The 26,740-nt window shown below is 34.1% G+C and overlaps 1 protein-coding gene across 1 annotated transcript; it reads right to left on the bottom strand.

Annotated features, from left to right (window-relative positions):
* Nucleotides 1–1,196: 1,196 nt before the first annotated feature.
* Nucleotides 1,197–21,417, bottom strand: LOC132169603 (uncharacterized). Its single transcript, XM_088514709.1, has 7 exons — nucleotides 21,042–21,417; nucleotides 20,778–20,990; nucleotides 18,040–18,075; nucleotides 16,472–16,657; nucleotides 6,464–6,607; nucleotides 1,736–3,739; nucleotides 1,197–1,549 (listed from the first exon to the last, which is right to left on the bottom strand). The coding sequence occupies exons 1-7, from the start codon at nucleotides 21,415–21,417 to the stop codon at nucleotides 1,197–1,199; spliced, it is 3,312 nt and encodes a 1,103-aa protein (XP_088370835.1).
* Nucleotides 21,418–26,740: the final 5,323 nt, after the last annotated feature.

Raw genomic sequence — 26,740 nt, 5'->3', positions numbered from 1 at the left:
TTTGACCATCTTATTCTTAAATTGACAAACCCAGCCAAGATGTTGTTGGAACCCCGTTGGGACCTAGCCGGGACCTAATCCTGACACCATTAGGACCTGGTTAGGACATTATCGAGACTCAGTCGAGACCCCGCTTGGACCCAGTCGGGACTCGTCAAGACCCAGTTAGGACATTTTCGTAAATTAAAGTGATTGAATATAAAAAAATAAAAATTTGTGATTTTCCATACGCGCCAAACACCGGAAAACGTTTTCCAAGAAAATGTTTTGGCTGAAAATAGTTTTCGACAGAAAAAAGTTTTACATCAAAAAAAAAAGGAGCCTAAGCTATACAATATAAATCCAAAATCAACAAAAACACACCATTGAATTTTTGTGTATATATATATAAGTTTTAGAAATACTTTTGTGTTCTATGAAATATGCTATTCTCAATGCAACTTTCTATTCTATCCCAACGGTGGCCATAACGTTTAGTAGGATGTAAATATATGAACAGACTCTCTGCCAAAACAGAGTCCTCTGTAAAACTCACATCCATGAGAACTCATGAGACGAAGATCAAAACACAAGTCCTACAAGTACCAAAAAGAATAGTCTAAAGCACAAGTCCTTATGATTTAAATTATTTAATGCATATTTTCAATCAAAAAAATAATTTAATTATAATTTTAAATTAACATGTAACAAATATTTCAAGAAATCAATTCTACATAAAACAACAATTTTAAGCAATCAAAAATTATGGAAGCTTATTTCTTTTTCTAGATAATCAGGGGATCGGAGTAAAACTTAATTAGTCCTTTCAATTCCCATTTGCTCAAATGAATGAATGCTGACTACAACATTATTCATCCTTTAGATTTAGTAGAAACTTCGTCTTTATTCTAATAGAAATGATGATTTTAAAATATTATAATGTAAGTACAATCCCACAGTTGTTCTCATTTGTGTCCCTGAGAGCAAAGCTAATCATTTTGTTGCCTTCAACACTTTGGAACTAGCTTAGAATACCCATTGGCGGCTAATTAAAGTCACTACAATCATGGACTATAACACTTATAATACTATTATTATCTACCATAGCAAAGCAACGGTTATAAACAAATCTCTTTAGAGGAGTCTCAAGACTGTTATATTATTTCAAAAGTATAAACATTAAAAGATCTATAGACAAACCAGATGTTGTCATATAACTAGCATCCTTCTGTATCTTTTAGAAATTTTGATTTGACCTTGTTGAGTGTGATTAAAATATCTTTTGCATTAACCCTATGTCCAGGTAACTCTGCACAACAATGCAACGCCAACCCCATTATGGATGATATGCAATCTTCTATAGAAGTATAATCTCTTTCAGTGCTTAACAAAGTGGCATCGACTACAGTAGTTGTAGAAAGGCGTGATGATTCCTCTATCCAATGCTTCAAACTCATTTCTCCAGCAAACATGTCATCAGTAGGTTTCATTCTTGTGAAAGTTTCCATCAACAAAATACCAAAACTATACACATCGCCTCTTGTAGAAACAATTCCTTCTGACCCATACTCTATATGCAACATAGCAATTAATCATGAGAATATAATTTTGTATTGCGCAATAGTCAATGAATTTTTTTTCAAAGATATAAAGTACTAAAGTCAATATTCTACCAAAAGGTTATAGTTATCTGTGTATGCATGAATTGAATAGAATGACAGATATTCAAGTTCAAGTTTTAGGTAAAAAACATCACCTGGTGCCATATACCCAATTGTAGCAAGAGTCATGGTTCGCATCATAGAATCCCCATCACCTAACAATTTGGCAATGCCAAAATCAGCAACATGTGCGACCATATCTTCATCTAACAAGATATTGCTGGGCTTCAAATCGCAATGAACAATAGGTGTTGAATAACCATAATGAAGGTATTCCAGTGCTGATGCGACATCGGTCATTATATGTAGTCTTTGTACGATACTTAAACAATAGTTTTGAGAATACAACCACTTCTCTAGGTTCCCATTAGGCATGTATTCCAATACAAAAGCTTTGAAGTTCATGTTACTACATGTGCTGATGATTTTGACAAGATTCCGATGTCGAATATTGCATAGTACCTCACATTCTGTTTCAAAACTCTTGAAGGACCCTTCTACTACCAAGTTAAAAACTTTTATTGCAACAATCATTCCATCTGAAAGTGTCCCTTGGTATACTGATCCAAAGCCCCCTTTACCAAGTAAGTTGTTTGCACTGAACCTTTCTGTTGCTCGTAAAAGTTCTTGTTGGGAAATTCTTCTCCATGTCACTAGTGGTAACAAGGTTATCTCCAGTGGAAGTTTTGAATTCCTTTTTCTGCATCTTGTCCATAATAATACAATAGCAACTACAAGTATTGTTAACCCAATTGTTGGTAATACATACTTTAGTATACATGATGTTGCGGTGTTTTTTGGTCGAGAAGCACCTTCTTTACATGGGGGAACTTGCAGTCGAGGAGCACCACAAAGTCCATCATTTGATATAAATGATGCAGCGGAGAAGTTTACAAATGGTCCTCTCATAGGAACTTTTCCTCGTAGTCTATTGAAAGAGACATTTAGATATTTAAGGTATGGGAGTGCTTCCAAAGACTTGGGAATCTCTCCAGATAAATTGTTACTCGAAAGATCGAAGAATTCCAAGCTTACCAATTCACCAAATGATTTAGGAATTGAGCCTTCTAATCGATTGTGCGCCAATGAGAGATTAGCTATATCCTTGAGGCTAGCAATTGTTGTTGGGATATTGCCAGATAGTTGATTTCTTGATAACGCTAATACTCTCAAGACCTTCAAATTTCCAATCTCAAATGAGAGAGGGCCACTTAGAGAATTTAATGAGAGGTGAACCTCCAAGATATATGTAAGGCTCCATAAACTCATGGGAATCAAGGAAGTTAATTGGTTGGAACCTAAGTCAAGAGCTCTTAGAAAAGTGAGATTATTTACACATGCAGGAATAGGTCCAGAAAGCTCATTATCACTTAAATCCAATGCAAACAAGCTCTGTAAACGACAAAGATCAGATGGGATGAGACCTTCTAGTCTATTATTAGAAAGATAGAGACCTTGAACCTTGTGCAATCTTCCCATTGTAGTTGGAATAGGTCCAGAAAATTCATTGGCTCGTACGGCCAAAGTGATCAAGTTGCTTAAATTGCCTATGTCTCTAGGAATGTTTCCCTTAATATTGCAATTAACAATGTGAAATTTTTGAAGAGAAGTAGAAAGATTTCCAATGGAACTAGGAAGGATGTCATTCAGTGGATTATATGACAATCCTAAGGTTCTTAGATATCTTAAATTTGACAAAGAAGAGAAAAAGTTGAACTCTGGAGTAGAAGATTCAATGGTCAAATTATTTTTTGTTAGGCTGAGATATTGGAGGAGCCTTAAATTACCAAGTTCTTTAGGAATTAAACCGGAGAATGAGTTGAAGCCCAAATCTAGTTTAATGATTTGTGAAGCATTGGAGATAGAGCTGGGTATTGTTCCTCCCAGTTTGTTTGATGCAAGATAAAGACCCTGAAGATTTGGAAGGAAGAGGCCTACATTTGATGGAAGATGGCCCGAGAGGTTATTCAAATTCATATCAATTTCTCGGATTGTTGAGATATTAAAGATCTCAAATGGAATTGGACCAATAAATTTATTTTCACCGATATCGAAGATCTCAAGGTTTTGTAGATTACCAATTTCAAATGATATTGCACCTGCAATGCACAATATGAATAACCATGCATTATTATTCGAAAGAAATAATAATGTGCTTTATATGAATCGTAATTACAAGTGAACTGATGTCTAATAAACTAATTAATACTTCGAATTAAGAGTTAGCTAACAAATAAGCCACTCTGCCCTCTATCCTTGTTTCACGTGCCAGGTGATAACTATTTTATGGGAAAAATATAAAAAAGCCCCCCAAACTACCAGCCCTTTTCGATTTAGCCCCCTAATGTTTTAAAAGTGATAAAGTAACCCCCAAACTAGCATACTATTGCATTTTGGCCACTCCGTTAGTTAAAACTGTTAGTTTGAACAGAAACTGCAAAACGACGTCGTTTTATTATGGGTAAGTTACTACAATGCCCTTTTATGAAAAAAACAATTTTTGGGAAAAATATAAAAAAGCCCCCCAAACTACCAGCCGTTTTCATTTTAACGCCCTAATGTTCAGAAAGTGATAAAGTAGCCCCCCAACAAAATGACGTCGTTTTGAATTTCCATCCAAACTGACGGTTTTGACTAACGGAGTGGTCAAAATGCAATAGTTTGGTAGTTTGGGGGGCTACTTTATCACTTTTGAAACATTAGGGGGCTAAATCGAAAACAGCTGGTAGTTTAGGGGGCTTTTTTATATTTTTCCCCTATTTTCTTATTTGGGCTCCATGGATGTGATATTTTGTAAGTCTTAGATTTAAAACTGCAAACAGGAAAAAACAAATGAAAAAAGAAAACTACAAGAGGTGATCCAGACACAAGTTTTTTAAGGTCACTCTTTGTCTTAAACTAATCAAATACAAGTTTGGTTAGTGTGTTCAATTGTCAAATTTTGTTCTCACTAGCAAAGACAATATAACTTTTGCAAGTCCTCTTGCATCACGCAAGATGCATTTTGATTTGTTCAATTAAAATATTTCTTTATTTGAAATTTACCTAATAAATCTTTTCCTTCTCGGTTTTTTTATGCACATAAATCCATAAGCACATATATAGCCTTGAGATATGAATCCACAAACCCGATACAAATAAAACAACTTGTTTATGGAGTATTTATTCTAGCTAAATGGTTTATCATCTAACAAAAAATTTCCTGAATAACTTACTGTTGTTATCGTGCACAACAATGATGAACAATATAAAATTAAAAGAGTGAGAGATTAAGAGAGAGTTGAGACGCGGATTTAACGTGGTTCGGCAATGTGCCTACGTCCACAGAGAGGCGGCTATATTTTGCTATTAATGGTTCAAGGTTACATCATAACATATATATAGGAAAAACCCTAAACCCTAATTGTATGGACGTATTTTGGAAATCCCCAAAATACTCCCACTCCATGAAGGTTGCGATAGCGACGTTCACTCCGCTTCCGTCTACTTGGCCTTCCACTAGTGTTCTAATATGAGCGACTAGTTCCAACACTTACTAAATTCAATTTCTGCTAACTAAAATTGCCAACAATGCTTTGTGATCAATAATTTCGGTTTTTTAACAACAAATCATGGAGAGAATCAATTATATTTATGTTTTAGCTTCTTCTTTTTTTCTACTTCATGAGCTAAAGATGTAAATAAATAGTCTTGAGACGAAGACATAAGTTGTTGAGTCAGTGTTTGTCTTAAACTAAACAAATACAATGTGATGAGTGTGACCAAATTACAATTTTTTTTTTTTTTTTTTTTTTTTTTGACGATGTATATAATTTTTGCTAATGATTCAACGAAGTGCATAGCAAATTATTGAGGTTGGCATTTGTTATTTTAAGCAGCTTCAAGAAGGCAAATAAGAAGGCACATATCCTTAATAAATGATAGCATCCATATACTCAATATGCTCAATTATGACTTAGCATACCTTCAAAGTTGTTGTTGCCAAGGTATAATTTTTTGAGCATAGTTAAGTTTCCAATTTCACTTGGTATTGCACCTGGCACAATATGAATAATCATACATTATTATTCAAAAGAAGAAATAATGTACTTTAAATGAGTCGTACATACACTCAACAAAAACTTCAAATTAAGATCTAATTAATACCTAAAAGCCAATCCACCCGCTATTTTCACTCACAAGCCTATTGGCCACCTCGTCGGTTGAGTGTGCATTTTATTAGTTAAGCTATGCGAAAAATATTGTTAATTTTCTATTAGCATGAGCCATGGAAGTTGTATTTTGTAAGTCTTAGATTTAAATTTGCAAAGAAGAGGAGAACGAGAAAAAGGAAGAAAGAAAAGGAAAAAAAAAAAATACAAGAGGTCAAGACACAAGTTTTTTAAGGTCACTTTTTGTCTTAAATTAATCAAATACTGTTTGGTTAGTGACTTGGTGTATTCAATTGAGTCACACAAAATGCATGGCAAAATAATGGTGGGAACATTTTTTATTGTATAAAACATGGTTTAAGAAGGCAATACACAATGGCTTAACTTGGTTAAGTGGGTGTGGACTAAGGAAGCAATGACCATTGCTTACTAGTCAATGAGCCCTAGCGTTTCACATCGGATGAAAAATTTCTCAGATGTCTTATTGATGTGCAAATTTCTGTGACTAAAACTGCCAGCAATGTTTTTTGATTATTTCCTTTTGTTTTTTACAACAACCCATGGAGATAGTTAATTATATTTGAGTGTTTTTTTTTTTTTTTTTTTTTTTACTTTATTGAAAGATATATAAATAAATAGTTTTCAGATGAACTAAAACCGGACTACACATACCTCCAAAGTTGTTGTTGGTAAGGTCTAACCATGTGAGCATGGTTAAGTTCTTAATTCCTGGATGTACTCTTCCTGTGAATTTATTCTGCGAAAAGTGTAAACTTTGCAATTGTTTGCACTTGAACAAAGTGGATGGAATATTCCCTGTAAAACAATTACCATTTAGAAACAAATATTAAAGTTTCCTAAGTGACTAAAAACTAAAAGAACAATGGGCAAATTTAAATTAAGAAGGCAATACACAATGGGCATTAAAATTGACGGAATCTATGGCGCTTGACAATGAAGCATTTTTTTAGTGACAAATTTACCCTGAATTGAAATACATAGTTTGAAATTCCTTTAAAAAAAAAAAAAAAAAAAAAAAAAAAAAACAAGAAGAAGCTTGCTAGTCCTCTGTTGTGGATCTTGTGGGCACAACAGAGGACTAGCAAGCTACTTTTTTGGTCTCTGATTTTCTTGTGCAAGGAGGCCACTCGCTTGTCAGTGAGGATTGGCTGCTTATGGATATATATAGGGCCACCCCATGTTGAGGATGCAAGGGGTACGAGCGGCCACCCCTTGCTATATTGTTCGAGAGGCTGAGCAGTCACCCACCTTCTTGTTTTGTGTAGGAGGTTCTGGATGGAGGGAGTGCCAAATGACCAACTATCATTGTGTAGTGGGTTCAAAATAGTTCGTTTAATGTGGGAGATGGACAATGGGCAAGTATCGAATAGAGGTGAAAAGGCGGGCGGTTAATTTACCGCTTTTGAAAGCGGTTAGGAAAAACCGTTAACCGCTAATCGCCTTTTCACCCCTAGTATATCTAGATCCTGGCATGCAACTCATTTTCGATCCATATTTAATGCTTAGATCTTACTCAGAAACCTAATTGTAACAAAGTGGTCGTTTTAGGGGTCGAGATAGTAGTTTGAGGGAGGAATAACGTAATTAACTACAGAAACAGAAGAAAAAAAAAAAAAGCTTAAAATTATTATTACCTTGATGTCAAAATAATTTCTCGAATTAAAAACAAAAAACTGACCCTAAAGCACATTAATATATATATATATATATATATGAAAGGAAAAAAAATGGAGCAAATTTATGTACATTTTTTCCCCTATGTTCTAATTGTTGAAATAATGATGATGTGGAAATATTACGCGGAAGCAAGAGAGAGAATGAACACAAAGAACTTATTGGTGGTTCGGTGTTAGACACTTACCTCCACCACTCGGAATACCCTTAAGAGCTACATTGTGCTCATTAACTTTTTTTTGTCTATAATACAAAGGTCTCTATTTGTAGGGTAATGTCTGAATACAAGTATAGTAATCAAATCCTCCCAATATTTGATTACAATCAGCCATAAAATAGAGAATATTTGATATCAACGTAATTAAGGAATATACGGAAAATATATTATATTTTCCGTATATTCTAACACTAACCTAGCGTGGCAGTCTCGAATTCTTGAAAGATATGAATGTGATATCTTTTGAATAACGACAGTATCACGTGAAAGATCCAATCGCACGATAATCACTCTCAAATCCCTGATTCCTAGCCAAGATGACATTTTTGGCTCCAACAACCTATCCTATAAGAGCACTAGTAACAGCTTCCCAACCATTTTTCCACAATTTAGGGAATAAAACTACTTTTTGATTCCCTATAAAAAAAACACTTCACAATAGATTCATTTATTTTTTCCTATATGAATCAGAGAAGAGATGAGAGAGAATTGTTGAGACATGTGAAGAAGAGAGGAGAGATAATGATTTGTTTATAATTTAATAAAGTATTTGGTATCTATGGTGTTTCCCAATGCATTGGAAAACACTGTAGATACCCTTTGGTGTAGGTTAAATAAAGGGCTTTTGATGTGGGTGTATTTTTGTGATTTTTTTTTGAAATTTTCCCTAAACATAGGAAAGGAAATGGCATATAGGGCATCTACTGCTAGTGCTCTAAGCATGCCCCTACATATGCACCATTAAGTTGAACAATTGATTTGGAATAGATTCTTGAACCAAAGGAACTAGCTTAAGCATCGGAGGAGAATCCACTGGAACATCCCCAATGAGCTCTTTTGATTGTTTATTATGCTGTAGGTGTACTGAGAAGCGTGAAGAGTTGAAGCGGGCAAGAGCTCATACAGCATACCGGAAACTGCATCAACACCATGTATTTATGCTGTGTTATTTAATCTCTTTTCAGATAAAATGATATGTGATTATTTTGTTGCTTTTGTTGAGAAAAACAAAGCATATAAGTTTAGTATTTTGTTAATTTTTATTTTTATTCCTACAGAGTGACTGGAATCACATCTTCACTGCATTGCTTGATTTGTGCTTGCAAGCAGCCAAATTAAAGAACCCAACCGACATACCCAACCCAATGGGGGCACACCATAGCAGTAATAGACAATTAGATTACCATCAGTCCATCCTCAAGAAAATTCGTTTTTTCCTAAACCTTTTGTTTCCTTGTATGTTGAGAATATTATTTTCTACTTTAAATTGAAAGGAAATAAAAGGCACATATCCTATATCAATGATGTCATCCATATAAACAATCAACTAAATCGTGACTAAGCATACCTTCAAAGTTATTTTGTCCAATCCATAAATGTTGCAGTTGATTGCATGTAAACAAAGTGGATGGGATAGTACCTATAAAACAGCTTCCATTTAGAAACAAATATTGAAATTTAATCTACAAAAGGCTAAAAGAACACTAAACAAACCTTCAAAGTTGTTATAACCAAGGTATAAGTCAGTAAGCATGGTTAAGTTGCCAATTTCCAGAGGTAGTGTTCCTGTGAAAATATTAACCCACAACAATAAATATTGCAGCTATTTACATTTGAACAAAGTTGCAAAAAATGTTTTAAGTTTCCAATTTTCAAAGGTACTATTCTTTTGAATTTATATAACAAGAACCATAAAATTTGTAGTTGTTTTCAAAACAATTTCCATTTAGAAACCAATATTGAAATTTAATCTTGAAAAGGCTAAAAGAACACTAAACAACCATTCAAAATTGTTATGGCTAAGGTATAACTTGGTAAGCATGGTTAAATTCCCAGTTTCTGATAGTAGTTTTCTTATGAAATTATTAACCCACAATAATAAATATTGCAGTTATTTGCACCTAAGCAAAGCAGATGGGGTAGTATCTATAAAAAAATTACCATTTAGAACAAATACAGAAGTTTCCTAAGTGAGTACAGACTATAAAAACACTAAATGTTATGACTGCACATGTTAATGTTGTACCCTGTATTGAGGAAAAATAAACAATGTGAGTAGTTAATATACGTAAATGGATCCAAACCCATTAGCTTAAGCTTTTGGGTAAACTCTGTAGCCTATAGTCTAGTAGTAGTACTTCAGCTTCTCTTCTTTGTGTACTATTCTTTCTTAGTTTTCTGGGGTTTCTCGATTGTTTGGCTTTTCTATTTTTCAATTTTGTTCATTTTAATATTTTTCCTTTGGAAATTTCTGAGTAAATAAAAACTACTATAGTTATCAAATAACAATTAGAGGACAATTGTAGTGTGCAATCAATTGACTTAAGACTCAATTTGATTGTTTTGGTTTATTTTAAGTTTATTTTTTGGTTGTTTTGGTGCCTTAGCTTACATACGTTAATGCACATATAATAATTAATTTCACTTTGTGGATTTATCAATTGACTGAACACCTTGCTTCATTTCCACATAAAATTTATTCAAATTAGAAAAATCTTTAAGTGTAAACTAGAAAAAGCTTATGCTCTCACATAATTACCTCAATTGATAAATTTCATAATATATATATATAATGAAAATTGTAGGGTTTTTTACTCAAAAAGAATGGATCCATTATAAGGAAACCTTTTTGCCAGAAGCCATGCTTAAATTCATTTGAATACTCTTGGCCATCACCGCTCATTTTGACATTGAGATTTGGCAAATGAATGTCAATATTGCCTTTTTGAATAGGCAACTTCACGAGGACCTCTATATGATGTAGCTAGACAGGTTTATAGCTGAGAACCAAGAGGATATGGTATGTAAAAATGTCCATCCATGGACTTAAGTAGGCATCCCAGTCATGGAATATCAGGTTTGATGAGACAATCAAACATTTCGGCTTTGAAGAAAACCAAGATGAACCATGTGTGTACAAGAAGTGTCAAGATAAAGTAGTTACATTTTTGGTGTTGTATGTTGATGATATCTTGCTCATTGGACATGATGTGGTGACATTATCAATAGTAAGGATCTGATTGTCTAAAAAGGTTGATATAAAGGACTTGGGAGAAGCAAGGTATAGCCTTGGGATCAAGATCCTATAAGATCATAGGAATATGATGATAGGCTTATCCTAAGCTGCATACATACACAAGGTCATAGCAAGATTTAGCATGCTATGACCTTATGTATGGAGTTCCCCTTACAAAGGAGCAATGTCGTAAGACAACTCAAGAGTAAGAGCAGATGAGGGTAATTCCTTATGCTTAGACTGTAGGAAGCCTCATGCATGCTATACTATCCACTAGATGAGATATATGTTTTTTAGTTGACATGGTGAGCAGATATCAGTCAAACCATGGGCCACCACATTTGGTAGTGGTGAAGCATATACTCAAGTATCTTCGGAGAACGAGGGATTGTATGCTTGTCTACCCTTGTAATGATTTGACAGCTATCGGTTACACACATGCTAACTCTCAGTCAGATCGTGATTCCCAAAAGTCTACCTCAAGGTATGTCTATACCCTAGGTGGAGGAGCCCTTAGTTGGAGAAGTGTTAAGCAATCATGTATTGCTGGATCCACTGTGGAAACTGAATGTGTTGTGGCTTGTAAGGTAACAAAGGAATTCAATATGGCTTAGGAAGTTTTTAGTTGATCTTGGTGTTATGAGGATAGAGCAGTCTCCTATTACATTGTTTTGCGACAACATGGGAGAAGTTGTACAATCCAAGGAAGCAAGTAACCATAAGAGAGGGAATCATACCGAGTGCTAGTCTTATCTCATTAGAGAGATAATATCTCGAGGAGATGTAATTGTGGCTAAGATTCCATCGGTTGAGAATTTGGCAGACCCGTTCATTAACACCTAGCGATAGAATATTTTAAAATATTACTTAGAATGAATGGGAGTCAAATGTGTGCATCATTTGACTCAAGGGCAAGTGAGAACTTGTTGAGGATTATGTCCTAAATCTCACAGATAACATATCTATGTTTGACATTCAATATTTGTAATGAATATAAGTTGTCATTCACTGATTAAATTATTTAAGCATATGGCATATAATACATGCTTATTATAGTTATATATGTTATGCATGTGAAAGGTCCTTGGATTACATTGAATATGGTCTAAGGGTGTGAGTAACGAGGTTATCACACTAGGTCTTAGTTCATAATCCTTGTAGTCTTAAACTTTGAGTAGTTTGCAGTCGGTAATGGAATTACGCGTTCCATTTGCAAAAGACTATTACACATCGAATCTTGATGATATACCTTGATCAAGCGAAACTAGAGGCTTCAGGTTGATGTTGGGGATTGTTCCCTGAATCTCAGTGATTTTATATCCATGTTGACATTCAAATGTTTGTAATGAATATATGTTGTATTCACTGATTAAATTATTTTGAGCATATGACGTATAAAATGTCTTTTACATGGTTATTACCAAAGTGCTCATCATATTTATTATGCATGTGAAAGGTCCTAGGATACCATTGAATATGACTATGGGTGTGAGTAATATGGTTATCACACAAGGTCTTAGTCTATAATCTTTGTATCCTTAAACATAGAAAGTTCGCAACAGATATATGGAACTTGGGCATTTCGATTTTGAGTAAGACTATGACACGTCAAATCTTGGTGATCTACCTTGCTCAAGCGGTGAGTGTGTTGAGTTAGCACCCGTATCTGCAACAGCAATTGTATCTCTGCTGTTCGTGGTCATATAAAGAGTACCCATCTTATAACACGAGCCAAAATCCTGGCTCCCTTGCTGACCTTCCACTTTCTACCGTGAAAATGAATCAAATGCCCTTTCTCATAAAGCTGTCCCATCGAAATCAGATTCTTCTTTAGCTCTGGAACATGTTTGACCTACTAAAACTTCCATACTGAGTCACTGTTAACTCTAATGCGAACATTGCCTAGGCCCACAACATCCAAAACTATTCCATCAGCTAAATACACCATCTTAAAATCTCCAACTTAATTTTAGAGAACTTCACGGATTTGTGTGGTATGAAAAGAGGCTCCTGAGTCCAAGAACAAAGAGTCAAAAGGACTGTCAACAGATAAAAGTAGGGTATTGTGCACTTCTTCTGTTACCACGACATTTGCGGCGTCGTTGTCAGTCTTTTTCTTTAGCTCTCTGCAATTCTTCTTGAAGTGGCCTGTCTTGCCACAATTCTAACACTCAGGTTGTCGCCGAAACCTGGATTTGCTCATATCCTTCCTGGATTTAGATCTGCCCCTCACAAAGTTTGTCTCTTGACCTCTGTCCCTTGCTTTAAGATTTAGGGCTGCACTAGATCAAGAGGTTTCACTAGCATCCTTCCTGTGAACCTCCTCAATAAGAACAAAATCCCTAACATCTTCATATCTCAGTTTACTCTTTCCTGCAAAGTTATTCACAACCATCCTCACAGCTTTCCAGCTATTTGGCAAAGGCGCTAAGACGATCAACACGCGAATCTCATCATCAAAATCAATTTTCAGCAAGGACAATTAATCTGTGATAGCATTGAATTTATTGAGATGATATGCCACCGAAGCCTCTTTCGCCATCTTTTGGTTTGATAAAACACAAGGATCGTGTTCAACCACGAATCAAACATATAAGCAATTTATATAACTAAATCAAACGCATAAGTAGTTTATATAAGGAAAATAAATAGTTCAATATTAAACCAACACAACCATAGAAACATCCACACAACCACAAGAGAAGATTTGTTGACAAAGTCAAAAACCTTTTGAACCAATCAAAGGGAAAAATCAATCTGGGACAGTTAAACCCAGAAAATCACTATATGAAGATCCAGAGACTAAAGACATTAGAAATACTCACAAACCCCTGCAAGTCTCTAGACTCTATAAGATCAACAAGCCTCCAGCTTGTCCTCCTAGCTCGACAATCTTCATGGAGTGCATACCGACCCTTTGGTAGACTTCTTTGCGGTTGCAGAAGCGTATGGTGTGGATTAAATCTCAGCACAAACCCTAAGTAAGCGAAAGCACAAAGCTTTTTAGGAAGCCTTACTTGGTACAAACAACGGCGAAGGATATCACCTCTACGAGGGAAAATATCACAAACTTCTTCACCGAAAGCCTCCAAAATCAGAAGAGCATAAATGGAAATGGAGGTTCAAAAAGTTCTGAAAACAAGACAGCCATTTATAGATCTGTAGTTTTCTTTCCTTGCATCTTAACGGGAGTTAACTCTCGTTCTGACAGGAAGAGAAAAATATCATGGAGCTTTTTGAAATATTCTCATTATAACGGGAGTTAATTATCTTTAAGAATCAATGAACAAAATGAACTAGATCTGAATACCTGTCACAAACCGTCATGACATGCCATCCAATGAGAAAGCCGAGAGCTTCTTCTAGAGTCTTGTCATGAGCCCATCATGACATGCCATCTGACAAGAAAATAGAAAGCTTTCCTTCAGTGCTGCCACGAGCTCGTCCTAACATGCAATTTGACGAGAAAATAGGGAGCCTCCTTTTATGTCCCGTCATGAACCCATTCTGACGTGCCATATGATAGGAAAGACGAAAGCTATCCTTGAGTCCCATCACACGCCCGTTCTGACGCCCCATCTAACGTGGAAGGTAGAGCACTTTATCAAACACCCAAAACTTCACCCTGACATTTGGGGAAGAATGAGAATTTACAAAACACATGTTTTGATTAATAAGGCCAAAATAAGCCTAACAAGGTTGAACACTTTCTTCATTAGGTGCACCTTGTTGTTGTCCGATGGCTTCTCTTACATGCTCGACAGAGCTGCCATTACACCTAGTGTGGTCTTCTCCTTTACAACGTTATGCGCAATTGATTTTGACAATAATAATCCGATAACTGTTAGGGTCTTACGATCAAGCAGAGTCCACTCACTATCATACATGTCGTCGGGTTGTTCTTCCAAAAGAGGTTGATGAAGGTCCTTCCCATAAAGAATATCTTCAATTTGTACCTTCCAGTACCTAAAATCTGTGATGTTAAACTTCTCGATCCCTATCTTTCCTTCTTATCTTGCCAACGCTCCCACTTGAACCAAAAAGCTTTGATACCAGTTGTTTGGAAATTAATCATATTTCCCAAGATCCGTGAGATTCGAAAAATAAGAAGAACGCAGAATAATAAAGATAAACAATCACACACGACACAAAGATTTAAGTAGGTCGGCTTAACAAGCCTACATCCATTGTCAGAGACAACCCGGAAAAAATCTACTATTCAAAAGATGAGTGCAAAAGAATAACAGGGTGAGAAAACCATTCAAACCCAAAGCCCAAATACACCAAATTCTCACTCACCCAAAGGAGAATAATAACATAAAAAAAATAATAATAATAATAAATAAATAACAAAAGGGCAAATTTTACTCACCTTTTGGTGCTCACCTTTTTTTTCTCTCAATTGTTGGCACACCAAAACACAAGGCAAATTTTACTTTGTTTTTGCTATACACTTGCCGCACAGCACCTTGCCTATATATAGAACTATAGAAGCACATAGTCGGCTACTTTCTCCTAGTAAGTCCAACAAGGACACATGGAACCCACTACTGTGTGGGACTAGTACTCCAACTCCAACTAGGAGAAGGAATTCCAAAACTTGTAGAACACAAAAGAAAACCGGTTGGTTCCCACCCACTAGATTCAAGGCATACGTTCTCAACATCTCATTTGTGACAAAAAGGAGAATATTGAAAGTGGTTTGGGACACACGCTAGGGAGAGATGCTGAGTTGAGGGGGAGCAGGTGCAGAGCTGACAAATATATACTCATTTTTTATGTATTTGTTTAGATTCTTGTCATGTACTAAAAATATTTGTTTGAGATGTATTGAGATACCGATATATTTTTGGATGTTGATCTTGATATTTGATTACAATGTTTGATCTTGCATATGTAGATCCTAGCTTTTTCCGTGACCGGTGCAACCACCTACGGGTGGAGATCACACTTGCGGTATCACTAAGCATGCACACCCGGGGTATCGATCCGGTTGAAAGACTAGAGACGGTGGCTCACTATTGTACCAAATGTCTCACGGGATGCGCAAACCTCATAGTACTAAAGTTATAACTACTTATAAGCCCAAGTGCAGGAGGGTTATGATATTGTTATTACTATTATTATATTGTACACTTCCATCACCATGATTTTTTGTGTTAAAATTACTGCATCTTTTCTTAATTAAGTATGTTCCTTAAACTGTCCTCTAAATGTATTATTTTCCATTGGCATGATTACTGGTATATTTTCATTTGTGCATAAAATGTCCCTAAGATAGCCCAATTACTATTTAAATAATTTGTAACATTTGTGCATAAAATGTATTAGTAACATATATAAGTGTCACTTCAACTTAATTACAATTTAATTAATTTGGAAAAGTTATGGATGACACTCTGTGTTAATTTTCAGTCAATTAATTTCAGCACTGATTCAAGTAAGATAGCCCAATTTCGTATACCTAATTCTAGGAAAGGAAATTGTTCGTATTGTAGAATTGTAGAATGTAGAATCACTTTTACCAACCTAACGGGTCATTTATACGTAAATGTAGCAATAGACAAATATACTATTATCCATTCAAATTTCCTTTTTTACTACATAAATCTTTTTGTTTCCTTGTATGCTCATGACAAGTTTTTTTGTACTTTTCATTGAAAGACGCCACATTGGAGGCAATAAAAGGAAAATATGTTGAGTCAATTATGTTATTCTTATAATCAATCAACTAAAGCAAGAGTAAACATACCTCCAAAGGTGTTGTTTTGAAGGTTTAACTCTGTGAGCTTGGTTAAGTTTCCAATTTCTAGAGGTACTTCTCCAGTGAATTTATTACTCGATAAAAATAAATATTGCAGTTGTTTGCACTTGAACAAAGTCGATGGAATAGTCCCTGTAAAACAATTATCACTTACAAAAAGAATTTTGAAGTTTCCTAAGTGAGTAAAGACTAAAAGAGCAATAGAAATATTGTAGACTAGGTATAACACTGTAAGCATGATTAAGTTCACAATTTTTGACGGTACACTTCTTGTGAATCTATTAGTCAACAACAATAAAAATAAGTAGTTCTTTGCACTTAAACAAATTGAATGGGATAAAGACTAGACAACAATTAGCATTTGAAAAAGAATATTGAAGTTTTCTAAGTGACTAAAGACTTGAAGTAGTCGAAATATTGAGAGTGCACATGTGAGTGTTATTTTACACATTGAGGAAACATAAACACTGTGAATAATTCATATATGTAAGTGGACTCAAACTCATTAGCTTAAGATTTTGAGTAACTCTGTAGCCTAGAGTCTAGCAGTAGTACTGAAACTTCTCTTATTTGTGTACTATATATATATATATATTTTAATTCTTAGCATTTTGGTGTTTCTGAATTGTTTGGGTTTTCATTTTTTTCAGTTTTTTTTTTTTTTTTTTTTTTTTCCCCTCGGTCATTTCGTGCAAAACAACTTTAGTTATCAAATAACAATTCGAAGCCAGTTGTAGTATGCAATCAATTGACTTAAGACTCCATTTGATTGTTTTTGCTTAGTAATTTCTGTTATTTTGGTTATTTTGTTGCCTTAACTTACATCCTCTAATACACATATAATAATGTATTTACATTTTGGTAGACTGTAATTGAAGCAACTCTTACATGCTTGTTGGGTCAATGCGTAAGAAACTTACACGTGAGGGAGAGATTTTTTTTAAGTGTTGTGTCCCATATTGAAGAAAATAATGTTTAAGATAGAAACTATCTATATGCTATTATCTTTCGATCTATGCTTATTATTCTAATTTATTTTTTATTTGATCTCATTGCAATATAATCAGATTACTTTTTATTTGATCCAATTACAATAATGTTGGAGATGGTAACTATCGATGCGCTATGAAGAGATGTGATTTTTTTAAAAAGGGTTAATAACCCTTTTAGTACTTAGGTTTTCACTTTTTTATTTTTTCCCACTTAGGTCTTAATTTGTATTACAGATGATACTTAACTTATGGGTAAATATTGATTCAGTACCACCGTCATCATTCCATTAATTAAACTAATGAACTGACATGTGTTGTAACAAAAACATGCCACGTGTCATAACAAAAAAAAAATCATTAAAATAATTTAAAAAATTAAAACATGAAAAAGAAGAAGACAAATATGAGATGACCCGGCCACCCCATATTGGCCAATGGAAGTGGCCGGCCACCCCAGGGCAGGCATGGGGTGGCCGAAATTAGTTCGGCTCATGGAATATAACGAAGGTACTAAATTGGTTTTTTACCCATAAGTCATGTACCATCTATAATACGATTTGAAACCTAAATGGGAAAAAATAAAAAGTGAAATCATAGGTACTAAAAATGTTATTAACCATTTTAAGAAATAAGTAACATAGCCCAATTTCGTATACTTCTAGCAAGGGTAATCTTCAATACTGTAGACTCATTGTCACCAACATGTCCAACGTCTTCTGACCCAAGTAGTAACAAACAATTAAATTACTATTGAATAGAATTTTCTTTTTCCCAAAACTGCTTAAATCCTTCTTGTTTCCTTTTGTATGCCTCGGACAAATTATTATGTACTCTTAATTGAAAGGTATCGTTTTGGGGGCAATAAAAGAGAGTAGCGTAGAGAAAGCATAATAGAGTGGGAGGAGCGAGTTTCCCCGCCCCTTGTTTCCTTCGCCCTCCTTTTTCCCGCCTCCACAATAGATCAACCAGGGTGTGTGTGTCAATGATCCTCAGAATGCTTTTTAACTGCACATGGCTGATCGGTGGTGGCACGTGGAACGCATGAGGGTGTGTTGGGTTTTCGTTATTGTATTTTCATTGTTTTTAAATAAGAATGTATTCTCTCTAGATCTACTTTTTGTAGCAATGTATGAGTGAAGTATTATTTGTTTTCTTAGGTTTTGTTTTCATGAACCTTGACCTTAAGAATAACGGAATTGGTTTCTAGTCGGTCTTTTGTTTTCTTATGATTCCTTTTCTGGGAGCAAATCATGGACCGATAACGGGTGAGTTATCAGGTATAAAGAAGAATTGTCACTACGGTTGAGATAGCGAAGGAATTGTGATTGATAAAGCACTAATAGCAGAGATAAAAATTAAAAAATAATAAAATAATAAAATAATAAAAAAAGAAGAAAAAGAAAGAGCCAGGGAATCAATGACCTAGCATCGGATAGAGACACAATTTGTCGGAATTTACTGTAGATTTGAAATTGATTGGAATGGTGACTTTACATAGATATTGTCTTTTAATAGCCCAAGAGGCTATTGTATATATCATAGATATTGTCTTTTAATAGCCCAAGAGGCTATTGTATATATCATAGATATTTTTTGAGTTATCAAGATATAGCATTTAAGGTAATTTTTTTTTTTTTTTTTTGACATGTCCATGCAAGGGAAGGGGGAGGGAGGATTCGAACTAGTAACCTCCGCTTCATGAGGCGTGGTACACAGCTGATTGAGCTACCTCTTGAGGACCATTTAAGGCAATTATGTTACTATCCATAAACTGAAGTAGCAATTATATCTTTAAATTGAAGTAGCAATTATTTTTCTTTTTGAATTTAAAGATATAACAATTATATCTTTAAATTCTGGAAATTCTAGTGGATAGTAACATAAAGATATAGCATTAGAATTGTTTTTTTGGGGGCAATAAACAATTATGTTACTATCCATTAGAATTTCCAGAATTTAAAGATATAGCATTCAAGGCAATAAAAGGAAAATCTACTAAGTCAATGATTTCATTCATATAATCCATCAACTGAAGTAGATTATGCGTACCTTCAAACTTGTTGTCAAAAAGGTATAACTCAGTGAGCATGATTAAGTTTCCAATTTCTGAAGGTACACTTCTGGTGAATTTATTATCCGCCAACAATAAAATTTGTAATTGTTTGCTCTTAAACAAAGTGAATGGGATAGTACCTACAAAATGGTTACTATTTAAAAACAGGTATTGAAGTTTAATCTACAAAAGGCTAAAAGAACACTAAACAAACCTTCAAAGTTGTTAGAGTAAAGGCATAACTTGGTAAGCATGGTTAAGTTGCCGATTTCAGGAGGTATTCTTCCTGTAAAATTATTAGCCCACAACCATAAATATTGCAGTTGTTTGCATTAGAACAGAGTGGATGTGATAATATCTATAAAACAATTACCATTGATAAACAAATATTGAAGTTTCCCAACTGACTAAAGACTAGGAGAACACTAAATAATGTGAGTGTATGCGTGCGTGTCATATTCCACATTGAAAAAAGGTAAACAATGTGAATAGTTAATATACATACGTAAACCCAAACTCATTAGTTTAGCTTCTGGATAACTCTGTAGCCAAAATCTTGCAGTAATAAGTGTCAGAGTGAAGATAAGAACGTGATCGAGTCAACCAACAAGAAGATGTGTGAAGATCAACGTGTGTGGAGAAAAGAAGATTATCCTAGCAGATCAATAAAGGGTAGTTCATCATATTGGCTACTAATAATTACTCTAAATTGACACTTTTTAATGTTTAAGTTTAAGGGTATAATTGCAAAAATGATAAAAAATAAAATAAAAATAAGGATAGTAAGTGAAGTTTCCCTACAATTTTCATGAAGAAAAGTAGTTTTCAACTTTTTGAATCAAACCAAAATTAATTTGGATCTCAAATAAAAAACTTTTAGAGATGTGATTTTTTTAATAAATAAGTAACATAGCCCAATTACGTATATACCCATTTTTTTTAACTCATTTTCACCAACATGTGCAACCACGTCTCCCGACCCATCGGGTCATTTACACAAGCTAGTAGAATTTTCTTTTTTCTAGAATTGCTAAAATCCTTTTGCTTCATTGTATGGTCGGATTTGTACTTTCAATTGAAAGATACCACATTGAAGGCAATAAAAGGAAAATATATTGAGTCAATGATGTCATTCATATAATCTATCAACAAAAGTAGGATTAATCATACCTTCAAAGTTGTTGCCGGAAAGATATAAATCGGAGAGCATGATTAAGTTTCCAATTTCTGAAGGTAAACTTCCGGCCACTTAAATAATTATTCGTCAATGATAAATACTGCAATGATGACATGTAGGAAATATTGGAAGGCATCGGACCAGAAAGCATGTTATCACTGAGATCCATTCTTTTCAAGTTGTATATGTTAAAGATGGAGGATGAAATGGAGCCCGAAAGTTGGTTATAACTAAGATTAATAGTTTGTAATGAAGATATGTTAGATAGAGATGATGGAATAGTCCCTCTGAAATTGTTACCATGTAGCGACAAATTTTGAAGTTTGGTTAACTAACCAATCCATGTCGGGATTTCTCCGCCAAACTTATTGAATCCAAGGGATAAGTGTTGCAATTGGTAAAGACAGGCCAACTTGTTGGGTAGAGAGCCATGAAAACTATAGTTTTCGATGCTAAGACTGACAAGAGATGAAAGGTTTCCTATGTGTGGAGGAATGGTGCCTACAAGACCCATGTAAGAAAGGTTCAAAGCGATGACTTGTTGATGGCCGGAACCACAAGTGACACCAACCCAACTGCAAATGGAGGAGCTGACAGACCAGTTGCTTGTCAAAACATTACGAGGATCATAAGAAATTTGAGCCTTTAAGGCAAGAAGAGCATATTGATCGGTGGTAATGTTGGATACTGTTACGATAGCTAAGCTTGCCATGTTCCATTGTGAATGTATCAAGAGAAGGGCCACAGAAAGGGAGAATAGGAAAGAATTTTTCTCCATGAGTGTGTATGTTGGTTGAAGCGTTGGGGACTCGTGTGAGTACAAGTGAGACTTAAATATATGGAGATCGCAATATCCGAAAATGAGAGGAAAAAGAAGTGTGGATTTTTGGGGAATGGAAGTTGGGTTATCTCCATTTCATTTGAACTGAATAATATTTAGTTAGTTATAGTGGATAAAAATATCATTCCACTATAACTAACTGAATATTATTCAATTTCAGTTGATTCTAAATAATATTCAGTTAGTTATAATGTAAAAAGTAAAAAAAAAAAATTATGTTAATTTTTTTAGAAAAATGAAGCGTAAATAATATTGATTGAGAGGGGGAAGGGGGTTGCCAAAAGGTGCCTAAAAGATAATATGAAATTTTTTTTTTTCTTTTTTGATCCTGCACCAAAAACAAAGAAAAAAATTTATTAAAGCGCCACTTGTCTTAAAAGTTTAAGCGAATAGGAAGAAGTAAATTTAATCATTTAATGAATATCTTTCGTTTGAACTAAAGCTTTCTTTTAATATGTGAAAAAGTAAATACGAGAAAAATTTAAAGAAAGATAAATTGACGGAGTCAAAATCGAACTCACAACTTTTGACTTTAATATTATATTACCCAAAAAAAAAAAAAAATTAATAAAAAAGAGTAAATTAAAACTTCTCCGGTGCAATTATTAACAAAGTCTAGTACTAGATATTTCCATGACTTGTCAATTGTTTGGGTGAGAAAGCACCGCTTTTCCAAACTACATTGACAAGATTGTCATGACAAATATTGCAAGAAATTAATCCCTAGCCCATAACCCATGTGATTGAGATTTCTTAGAATTTCTAACCCATAACTCATGTGTCTACCATAATTATTGGTCTGAGTTTTATTTAAAGTTTAATTTTTTTTTCTTTTAAAAAAATTAAGCTGTTCAATAAATAAATAAATAAAACTTGACTTAGTTAATTACTCAAAGGAAAAAATAAAAACTAACTTCAAATAGTCCCCACTATCTGAAGTCACTATTTAATTACAACTAATTTAACTAAACAATTTTAATTGCACTTAGTTTTTTGTTTTTGTTTTTTTTTTTTTTTTTTATGATTAATTACTTTTTTAGTACTTAGGATTTCACTTTTTTTTTTTTTTAACTTAGATTTCAACTCGTATCACAGATAGTACCTAACTTATAAGCAAATATTAATTTAGTATATTTGTCACTATTTCGTCAGTCAAACTAACGGACTGTCACATGTCGTTACATAAACATACTACATCTCCTAAAAATAATAATAATAAAAATAAAAATAAAAACAATTAAAAATAATTAAAATCTCTAAACCCTAAAAAAAATAATAAATAAATAAAAAAAGGTGGCCTTCACCCCATTTTGGCCAATAGGGGTTGCCGAGCCACCCCAAAAGGCCATGGGGCTAATTTCGGCCACCCCCTATGACCGATCTGGGAGTGATCGAACCACCACCCAAGGTCTTAGGGGTGGCTCAGCCACCCCCCGAAAGGCTATGTCGATGGTTTCAGCCACCCCCTGTGGCCATCTGGTGGTGGCCAAACCACCCCCAAGGCCCTTGGGGGTGATTTGACCACTCCCAGCCACAAGAGGTGGCTAAAATTAGCCCCATGGCCAAAATGGGGTGATGGCTACCTTCTTTTTTTTTTCTTTTTTTTTTTTTTTTTTTTAAGGGTTTAGAGATTTTAATTATTTTTTAATTGTTTTTATTTTTTAATTATTTTTAGGTGATGCTCTGATACCATGAAGAAATTTATGTACCTAACTCATTTCATAAAACTGGTTCTATAAGAGACGATTGTCCATTACTTATAAATATGCCCAAGATCTTGTCCACAAGCAATATGAGATTATTCCTCAACACATAAAATCTTTTGTGTTTATTTTTTTTATTTTCACATTTTATTATTCCGCATTTGATATTCATAACATTATGAATTTCTTCATGATATCAAAGCCTACCATAGGACGAATGGGGCCCACACTACTTACCTCGTGACAAGGACTAGGAAAAATATTAGCCTGCACGTCAAGGAAGGTGTTCAAGAATAATCCAGCATTGCTTGTGGACAATATCTTGAGCATATTTATAAGGAATGAACAATCCTCTCTTATAGAACCAGTTTTACGAGATAAGATAGGCCCACAAATTCCTTCAAGGTATCCATGCGTCGATGAGTGAGAGCCACGCGCTAGCGCCTGAAGGCCTGACGGAAGTATCCATGTGTCGATGAGTGAGATCCATGCGCCAACGCCTAGAGGCTTGACCGAAATGCAAAGGGGAGTGTCAAGGAGCGGAGACGCCAAGAAACACAATGGAGAGGTGCGCCTGAGGTTAGGGTTGATGGAGGCTGATAGATCGGGTCAAAAAAGATATGCAATCCTCAAATTGATCCCTTTGGTGGATCTCCTAAAATTCAACAAAGTAAATTGAAACTTCTCCTATTTTTGAGCAATTATTAACTAAAGTCTAGTACTATCTATGAATAAAAAAAATAAAAATAAAAACTAAAGTCTAGTATGAGATATTTCCAAGGTAATATCAATGGTGATGTGACTGATATCCAATCTTTTAAGGACATCAAAAATTTGGTGCGAGAACCCAACCACTTTTCCGAACTCCCACATGTGAGTAGATGACTTTGACAACGTTATCATTACGCCGGGGATTTTGACATGATTCATAAATTCGACATAAATAAAGTCAAACTTTTGCCAAACAAGTCCTTTGATACTTAACAGCAACAATCGTCACTCCCTTGCTTAATATGTTGTATCCATGCTAAATTCACGATAAATTATATGCAATAGTGCCTTGTGGCATAATATCTACCCACTCTTTGTAGTAAAGATTAACATAGTAAAGTATTATTATCAGAAAAATAAAAAGATTTATGTTTTCTTTTCTTTTCTTTTCTTATCTTTTCCTTCAAAGGACGGAATATTACAAAGTAAGTAATTTCATGGACATTGCCTTGGGACAAAAAAGAGATAACAATCAAGAAACAGAGAGCCCCCTCATGGCCTACCAGACAATCAACTAAAAGAGCTATTTTTATTTTTATTTTTATTTTTTTCTTGTCTTTTCCTTCGCTAACCTTTGAACCATTTATTTTGGATAGCAAAACACTAACATTCACATTGATTTAGGGTTGGTTTGGGTTTACAATTTCAAAAAATGCGAATTAAAATTAGCAATATAAAATGTGCAATTTGAAAAAGTGATTTTTAAAAACTCAACTAACCATTTTGCAAAATCGTGACTTGACTTTTAAAATTATAGTTTAGCCTTTAAAATTCAGAGTTTTCAAAAAAAACCTCCTTACCTGCGATTTGCAAATGCAAATCACAATTTTCAAATCGCAATTTTTAAAAAATGCAATCTCAAACAATCAATTTTCTGCAATTTAGTTTAAAATTACACTTTTTATTTATGAAATTACAATCGCAAACATACCCCTAGCAAATTTTTTCATCAACTGAAAAATCACTTCTTTAGTTATTTTTTACTATTTAAACCATCTCATTTTTCAAAGTACCTATATTTCAGTCTCTCACTATTTATTTATTGAACCATAAACTCATCCCAACCACCGAAGTGATAAACACAAAGTTAGTGCAGATTGACAATATTGATCCAGACTTAACAATTGTCAAACAACCTAAAGATGAGCAGCTTATGTTATCCACAAACACTTAGAAAAAATAAAACAAACTCCAACAACATCTAGAAGGGGGATTGAGTAGATGTATGCCAATAGAGAGATACAAAAACCTGTTGAAGAGTTTTCCGTGCCCACAAATCTCTTATTTGTTCAGAAACTATATATATTGAAGACCATACGTGTGTTTAGGCATTCAAGCTTAAAGCAATTACAAAATCTTTCATGAAATGCCATCCTTCTGGTGGCTTCTCGTGCAACTTGATCTCCTATTGCAACTAGAATTCTTCTGTGCCTTTTGCTCTACACTCTAAAAGAAACGTCACTTTCCTTAAGAAATTATCTGCCCCCACCAGATATAGTATGCAAGATGATAATAACAAATATTTCTCCAGGATATGATGGAGCCCAGAAAACTAATGTATATGTATTTAATTGTGTTTTGTACAAAACGAAATTAAACCAAAAATACCCTCAGATTTTTTTGTTCTATCAAGAGACAAAGACTGTGATGATTTATTAAAAATATAATAGAGAAGAGTTTTTAAAAGAATTGAATAATTAGATATAATTATTCACTCAACTGCTTTCATAATTTTGAATTTCCAAATTAAACTGTTGTTTTAAATTTCAAAATTAAACTCCTAATTTAACAGTAGAAACTTCTATTCAATTGCTTATCCAACAGACACTTAATTCTGACCGTTAGATTAAATAATTATCAAATAATGACCATTAAATATTAATTATTTAATCTCAACCGTTAGATCAAAGTTAATTTGATTTTACTATTAACTTTAATTATAGTTCAATAAATCCAACCATTGGATCTACCTAAGAAGCATCCTACGATTTAGATCAAACCTAGTCCGTCCAAAAATGAATGGTCATGATCAGATCCCTATGGCCCACGCCACGCGCGTCCAGTGCTTTGCACTGTACTAGTATACACCCAACTTTTTAATAGCTTAAAGCCTTAAAGTTTGTTAAGCCTTATAAATGTCAACTTCATTTTCTCTCTTTCCAATGTATGACTCTCTTCATTCAATGGTCTTTAAAACCTTCTATTTTAAAAGATTCCTAAAACACAAAATAATATTTAATAACTACTAATTTTGAAAATATTTCTACATACACTTGTGTCATTTATTGCGGTAGAAAATTAAAAGACAATAATATAACATAGATGTAGGGCATTGATTTCTTTAAAAAAAGATGTAGGGCATTGAGAACTCTGCATTCCTGTAGGTATTATGCAGTGAGTAATATTATTTAGTAGACTCTCATACACTGTCATACAACTATGATGATGTGGCAATAAAAATCAACCTTTAGATCAACAAGAACTTGTAAATAAAAAAATCAATGTTTGATATTCATTGTCATATCATCATACTTGCATGGCAGTTGTATGAGAGTTTACTAAATAGCATTAGCCTCTCGGTTTAATTTTTGTTTTTACGATTCCCAATTAGAGTTTTGTAGAAATTCAATGAAATAAAGGGTTTACTTTTTGATGATTTATTTATATTTTCGGATTATTTGATTGATATATTATTATTATTTTTTTGATATATTTGCACA

This window comes from Corylus avellana, chromosome 1 (genome assembly GCF_965113065.1).
Source record: "Corylus avellana chromosome 1, dhCorAvel1.hap1.2, whole genome shotgun sequence".
Taxonomy (NCBI): Eukaryota; Viridiplantae; Streptophyta; class Magnoliopsida; order Fagales; family Betulaceae; genus Corylus; species Corylus avellana.
Note: the sequence above shows the minus strand (reverse complement) of the source record. Positions and strands in the feature narration are given on the sequence as shown.

Bases quoted from the DNA above. Each gene is read 5' to 3' on its own strand.
- LOC132169603 (XM_088514709.1), bottom strand. From the start codon at position 21,417: ATGGCAAGCTTAGCTATCGTAACAGTATCCAACATTACCACCGATCAA. The intron at 6,608-16,471 runs GTATGTTTACTC...ATTGTTTTACAG, and splicing joins TCAAAACAACACCTTTGGAG to GGAATATTCCATCCACTTTG. The intron at 3,740-6,463 runs GTATGTGTAGTC...TGTGCATTGCAG, and splicing joins TACCAACAACAACTTTGGAG to GTGCAATATCATTTGAAATT.